At 28.2% G+C, this 7377-nt stretch overlaps 2 protein-coding genes across 2 annotated transcripts in view; one reads left to right on the top strand and one right to left on the bottom strand.

The window, feature by feature from the left end:
- LOC111628865 (protein dopey-1-like) overlaps nucleotides 1-7167 on the top strand; it is a 78761-nt gene extending 71594 nt beyond the window's left edge. The window contains exons 28-31 of the mRNA XM_023372720.1: nucleotides 5842-5853; nucleotides 5996-6163; nucleotides 6251-6380; nucleotides 6448-7167. Coding sequence (XP_023228488.1) covers nucleotides 5842-5853; nucleotides 5996-6163; nucleotides 6251-6380; nucleotides 6448-6741 — 604 coding nt within the window. The 3' untranslated portion in view covers nucleotides 6742-7167. The remainder of the gene's footprint in view (nucleotides 1-5841; nucleotides 5854-5995; nucleotides 6164-6250; nucleotides 6381-6447) is intronic.
- Nucleotides 325-1736, bottom strand: LOC111628864 (DDB1- and CUL4-associated factor 6-like). The gene is made up of 6 exons (XM_023372719.1): nucleotides 1507-1736; nucleotides 1275-1431; nucleotides 1113-1201; nucleotides 934-1042; nucleotides 755-865; nucleotides 325-676 (listed from the first exon to the last, which is right to left on the bottom strand). The coding sequence occupies exons 1-5, from the start codon at nucleotides 1570-1572 to the stop codon at nucleotides 810-812; spliced, it is 477 nt and encodes a 158-aa protein (XP_023228487.1). The 5' UTR covers nucleotides 1573-1736; the 3' UTR covers nucleotides 325-676; nucleotides 755-809.
- Nucleotides 7168-7377: the final 210 nt, after the last annotated feature.

Raw genomic sequence — 7377 nt, forward strand, 5'->3', positions numbered from 1 at the left:
TTCGGTGAAAACGGGTAAGATTAGCTATAATGTAATTATCTTAATCTTCACTATCGTTACTTTTTGCCCAGCGAAGCGGGTCCTTGCAGCTAGATTCTAGATTACTTAGAAAAACAATCTTTTATATATATAAAAAAAACTATACTATTACATACAAATAAAAACCCAGCGAAGCGGGATCTTGCAGCTAGTTTATTATAAAATGCAATAAAATTTGAAAGCTTTGGTTTTAAATTTTTTGTTTTTGAGATTTAAAATTAAACATATGAACATTTATTATTAATGGAAAATTCTTGAAATATAATCAAAATAGAATACTTAGTCTCATTCAAAACAAAATTTTAATATCAACTAACAAAATTATCTACTGCATTTAAGTACTAGTAACAATGAACAAATATGTTGTTACAGACTAGTTTTAATGAAAATTATGATGTATAAGGAAAATACATTTTGTAAGTATATAATTTTTCATTGAGCTTGTATTTTCTATTTGCAACAATTTCATTACAAAATCTTACTGATTATTATTTTTAATAAATCAAATGCCAATGTGCAATTTTAATGAATGGGGAATTATTAGTTATATAGTAAATATTTTGTATATATTACATTCTGTATATATTAATAAATAAAGTTTGGAAAACTCTGTTATCACAGAAAGATATACAATGATCTATAACTGAAGACAATGCTGTCTTTGTGCAAACGGGTGTGTATATCTTTCTGTGATAACAGAAAGATATACAATGATCTATAACTGAAGACAATGCTGTCTTTGTGCAAACGGGTGCAATAATTTGTGCTTTTTATTGTTCGTATAATCGGTCATCCCTCATGAAACGTCTCCATCCTGATATTCCTCCTAAATAGATAAATTTTCAAGTATTTTTATTTCTTCTTTAAATTTCTATTATAGAATAAACTACTTACCAGCAGAACGCAAATTATTTAACGATGCAAGCATTCTAATCATAAATGAAGCAGGAACTGTGATTGTGTCTTTTGTTTCTTCTAACATTATTTCATTTCTTCCTATAATCTGGAATTGATAAAAAAAAATAAACATACAAAGAAATTATGTTCTTCCTCATTAATAATGTTCAGCTTACTTCTTTTGCTTTTTTCTCATCAAATATAGGTTCTTGTTGTGAAGGAGCCCAAATTTTTATATCATGATCTATGCCACTTGATGCTAATACTGTTTAAAATAAGACATGTTTACAAATATATTTTTAAATATTATATGAATGACTTAATTTTATTTTACTTACTTGGATCAAATGGATGTGGCTGTAAGCAATTCACTACATGATTGTCAGCTTCTAAAACCATTACCAACTGTGATGTGTACCGATCCCAAATGAATATGTGTCCACAATCAGACCCACTCATAACAAAATTTTCACCCCAAAATGTGGCTTCTTTGATCTAGATATTAAATATTGTATACTTATAGATACGATATACATTTTAACAACAAAATTCATTCAAAACAATTCTTACCATTGTCCTGGAATTTCTATGACCTGAAAATTTTCTTTTAATTCTTGGTTCTGGTACTGTCATCATTGATGTATCATCCTTGTCTGATGACTGATGGCATTTTATTTTATCATTAAATAGTGGAATGTGTCTAGAACTTTTTCTAACATAGTGAAGAAATGTATTCCATCAATGAATATTTACATAATAAGTAGAAGACAAAGTTTAAAAATTAACTAATTAAATTAATCATTTTTAAAATATAATTTAGCTATAATGTCAACTTTTATTATTATAAATTTTAAATTCTGTTAGAACAAAAATTAACTAGCNTTAATTTTTATTTGATAATTTTTGGATATGTATTTGAACTTGATTAACAATAGTATTTAATAACTAACTTAGATAGTAATTAGATAAGATGTACTGTAAATGTTAAAAGATTTGTTATTAGTTATAGTACAATTAGTTATGGCTCAAATAAATATTTGAAATGACTATTTCAAATGTTATTTTTTTCATTTAATGTTTTTGCTTTATAAATATCCATCTTCAAATTCTATAGGATCAGAAATACTCATTATAGATAAGAATTATATGATATTTAAAATAATTTATAATTTTTTTGGCATCTACAAATTGGAATTAAATGCATATTATTTGTATATAATGAAATCAAATTAAGTAAAATTATAATCATTTGGTCTGTGTAAATGTTCTTTATGCTGTTATATTTATATAATCAAATCTGTTTTCTAAATAAAAACTCAAATTTCTAGAACAAACAAATATTTTTGATTTTGCAGAGTGAAATTTGATTCACTTAAATGATTTGTTCTCTACTCAAAATGCATACACCAGTTTTTGTAATCCATTAAGCACTAAAAATACATGTAAATTACTGGAAAATTAATGCAAAATTGATGATGAATATGATATTTTCAGTTAAAACACTGAAAATATCAAAACTCCTGAACTCCAACTAAGATTTAACTGATATTTAGAGAGAGAGATTTTCTAAGTTTAAGTATCCTAATACACCAACTATTAATCCTGATAAGGAAAGTTTTTTAAAGAAATAGGAGAATTAAACTGGTATGTATTACAAGAACTGAGACAACCAAATACAGTATAAAGAAACATGCTTATACAATGACAGTTTTGTTTCACGAGAGCCATATTCAGTCTAGAAATGAAATTGTTTTGTTTTTATCTGTATATTGTTTTCAACTTGTAAATATCATAAAATAATTCCAGTAAAGCAAACTGCATTTGATGCAGAATCAAACATTATAATGTTAATACTATATTTAGCATTGTTGTCAAAGTATTAGTTTGTTAGTTAATTTTTGGTAATGACTTGTAATGTACTACATATTTTTCTCTTATTAACTAGTAGCTCGGGATGCCTCCTAGTGGGCGTTCTTTACAAATTTCCATGAGGCACGGTTCCTTTGACTTGTTTGTTCCTATCAATATGCTCTACAGTGAATTCTCTATAACTCCTACAATTTTTTGTCCACTCTAGGATGTAGCACAAAAATTAATTGAAGCATGTAGTACAGTGGCAGGCTCATGCTTAGAGCAGACCACTTGGTTGTGGAGGAATTTGGCAGTTCGACCTGGTCCACAGCATGACATACCAGATTCTGATCCAGATGTTGAAGAAGGTAACAATTNTAACTAGTAGCTCGGGATGCCTCCTAGTGGGCGTTCTTTACAAATTTCCATGAGGCACGGTTCCTTTGACTTGTTTGTTCCTATCAATATGCTCTACAGCTCTGATAAAGTCCCAATTGCGACATATGGTTCTAGATGTCTACCTATTAAACATTCTTTAAAACTTTAAAATAGTTTAATTTGTTTATTTACCTTCACTGGTAAACCTCAATTTTAAATGCATCCACCATTTTTTCATCAAATTTCCTGTGAGTTCACTGAGTCATGGGATGTTGTAAGGTTAATCAAGGCATATAATAATTATTTATACCATTCTGTGGTATAAATATTAAATTCCTATTACAAATGTAATAGGAATTTAATATTTGTAATAGGAATTTAATGTTTGGCTATTACATTTGTAATAGGAATTTAAATATTTTTAATAATTAATTTAAAATCATTACTAGGGCGCCTCTAGTGCCTGTTTTTCTCATACCGTTACGTGGACAGACACACGTTCAATGGGTTATAAGATATAAAGTTCAGAGAGAAAATATTAACAGAACTATCTATCTGATGAGATTCAATTGCTGAAAAGATATTAATTATTGTTGTTAAATGTACTCAGTTATTTGTTAATTGATTTTCTCCATGCTTATTTGATTTTGCTGGGATCATTTTGTATTTACATGTTGAAAGAACACATCATAAAATTATGAAGTTTCTTTCTTCAATCTACATAAATAATTGCCACAATATTGCATTTGTTTGCCTCAATTTCTGTATTATATATTTCTTTTATTCTTTAATTACCTTTCCTGTTACTGTATACAAGGTCCTACAAATCTGGAAACTCAGGGATTTTCATTAGTGTTCAGAAAAAGTCATGGAATGTCAGGGAATTCATTAAAAATTGTCAAAAATGTCAGGGGAATTTGCTTCTGTCTTGTTGATTTTATGCTTGATCAAGTGTAGCCATCTGCTGACAGCAAGAAGTAATATGATGCAATACAACTTATGTAAAGGAGCTTGCACAAAATTTTTCCAAAAATTTACAAAGTACACAAAATGATGATAAATAATACCATTTAAACTATTTATTTTCTATTTTAATAATTTGGATTTCATAACAAAACAATATCAGATTTTTTTTTTCCAGTTAGTAATTTTATAAAATTCAGGAAATTTATTGAGAGCTAAATGTAATAAATATATACTTTTGTACATGGATTATATAGAATTTGTTAATAAATAATAAAAAAATAATTGATTATTTTTTCTTTTTTTCAAAGCCTTGTAGATAGATTTATGATTGTGGATTAATAACAGAATTTTAATAATACATTTTATTTTTAATTTTAATAATTCAGCAATTATAAAAAATATATAACTGTTAATTAGAAAAAAAACGAATTAAAACATTGGAGAAGCAAAACATATGTGCTTATTAAGCCAAATGCTGTTTTACTTTGTCAATGTGCCTTACTGTAAGGACATGAGGGTCAGGGAATTTGTACAAAGTTGGTGAGAGGAGTCATGAAAATTAAAACAAAAATTTAACTATGAACCCTGTGTATAGTAACTGGAAGGGTAAATAAAAGTTTTGTTGTTGTGGTTGGCATTGATTAATGTTATGATTTTTCTCTGTTGATGACAATTAAATCTTGTATTTTATTGAAAGTTTGATCATTGTGTCATTGATATTGTCTTCATAAATTTTCTTTGCAACCAAGTAGAATTTTTTCATATGTTTGCATGCTTAATAAGATTGCTGATGAAAGCTCATTATATTAAAAAATAAAATTAATATGTAATTATTTTTTTCAGTGAATTCTAATCAATGGAATTGGCATTTAATTCCTTTGTAGTCTTTACCCACTTGCAATAGTTTTGCATATACAAGTAAAGCTATTTATCAGAAGACATTAAGATAATTTTAAGCTGATCACTTTCTTAAATTTGATTGTGATTAAAAATAATTTACAATAAAATTTGACAACTAACAAACCATTAACTAATGAATTAACATATGTTTGAGCTGTAAATTTTAAATTTCAATTTAACTATTACCTTTTTCAAATGTAAAACAATAAATTTTTGCTATACATACACAAAATGTTTACTTACAGCACAAATGTTTTCCAAATTAACAAATTTATATTAAGAATTTGTTAATATCAAAGATAAATACAAAATAAATATAAAATATAACTTTTTATATGATTTCTGATGAACTGTAGGATAATTGTTACAACAGCATATAGAACATTTAAAAACATTAAAATTTTTATTAATTTATTTTTGTAATTATGCCATTATATAAATATATTGATAAATTTTTTGTTTATTAAATACCAAATTAATTATTTTTCTTCATAAAGTTACAAACCATTTTAATTACTGTTATCCAATATCAAATAACTCTATATAATTGTCTCGTTCTTTGAGAGAGGAAGACTAGAATTGGATTCGTTCTGTGTGATTTTTTTAATGCTTAGTAGAGAGAATGTAGCCATGTCAACATCAATGCTTAGGATATCTTTACATAGTCACAAGGACTTACATGATTTATGAAACTTTTAAAATAATCAAATTCTTTCTGCTTTGTTTCTTTCCATTAAATGAACTAATGATTTGTCTTGGTGGTGGTTGATATGATGCTTCTTTTGTCATCTTCCTGTGATGTTTGGGCAGAAAGATTCCAAGGTATGATAAAGGAATAGTGATGTAAATCTTTGCTTAATGCATGCTGCTTATATTTGTAAAAACTTTGTTTATTTCTACATTTTGAGCATTCTTCCTGGCATTGTATTGTTTCGTTTCTGTAAATATTAACTTTGTTTGACAGTTCTCATCTTCGTAGACTTTCGACATTGGATAGCACTTGGGTGGTGACCAATAGTAACGGTCTGAATGCTCACAATCATCCGGCCTGGCTGCAACTGTATCTCTCCACCTGCAAATTACTGGATATGGCAGTGGCTCTTCCTTCGGATATGCTCCCTCAATTTCAAATGTGAGTGATCGTAGATGGGTTAAAAATTGCATGTGGTATGGTTAATGTGTAAAACAGTGTGGAGAAAATTAATCGAAGTATTTTTAGGTATCGGTGGGCTTTTGTCGGCGACAGTCCGTCCTCGTCATTCGAACGGCCAAAAGAAAAGCTGTCGTCTAGCGCCCCTTCCGACTTCACGCCACACATTGTGAGAATAGCGGCACGCTTAAACAAAAAGGTGCGTATGGACAATTATTTTCATTTTCTTTATATGTTTTAAAATTATGCTTAAATATATTTTATAGTTTCCTAGCCAAGACAAACTTCATTTTTCTCCGGGAAAGCCTTTATTAGATATAACAAATATCAAATCGCTGCAAGAGTTACAGCCATTTTTTAACACAATGGCAGATATCACGACTAGTCAGCACTGCATGGAAAATACAAATCACATAGAATGCATAAGGTCGGGAACGACCGCATCAGAAATGAGCAGTTATCTCGCTCCGATTGCAATAGACAACAAGACGGCAAAGACCACGCTGCAGTCCATCGAGCACATTCTCGAGCGCGACTTCCTCGAAATCCGACCGGGCTGAGTGTCGGACCAGCTCACGATAATTACGTACAAATGCCAATTGTTTATAATCTTAACTTCTCTAATGGAAGATATTCATTTTATCTCTATGTATATAAGAATTTTTCTAATTTTAACAATCCAAATATCTGTTGTAGGAGAGGAGGATCATATATAAAAGGAAATGTAGATAATGTTAAAGAATGTATCATAAATTAAAAGATTATTTTGTAATTTCAATGGGACAATGTCTGCTTCTGTTAATCTAAATGGAAATATTTTATGCAGTAAAGTCTTGTTTCAAAAATGTTTAAATTGATTTTTTTTGGGTCTATTTATTTTAATTGCTAAGTTAAGTTGTCAGTCTGATTAAGTTTTTATCATTTGGAATTTGAAAGATGATAAAAAAATTTATTTTTACTTGCTTGTCAAGTACATATATACAGTAGAGCGTCGTTTATTCGAAAGAATTCCAGTCAGCAAATTTAAATTTTTGCCAGTGCTGTGGCGCTGCAATCTTTGGCTATGTCTTGGGCTACTCAAATATTTTACGTTTTTGATACTAAATTAACTTCTGAAGTATAATTTTTTATTGTTTTTATATTTTTCAATATATTTATTTTGTTTGTACAAAATAAAAAAATAATTTTTAACGATA

The sequence above is a fragment of the Centruroides sculpturatus genome, unplaced genomic scaffold (assembly GCF_000671375.1).
Source record: "Centruroides sculpturatus isolate CEXI.00-Female unplaced genomic scaffold, Cexi_2.0 scaffold359, whole genome shotgun sequence".
In the NCBI taxonomy this organism is placed as follows: Eukaryota; Metazoa; Arthropoda; class Arachnida; order Scorpiones; family Buthidae; genus Centruroides; species Centruroides sculpturatus.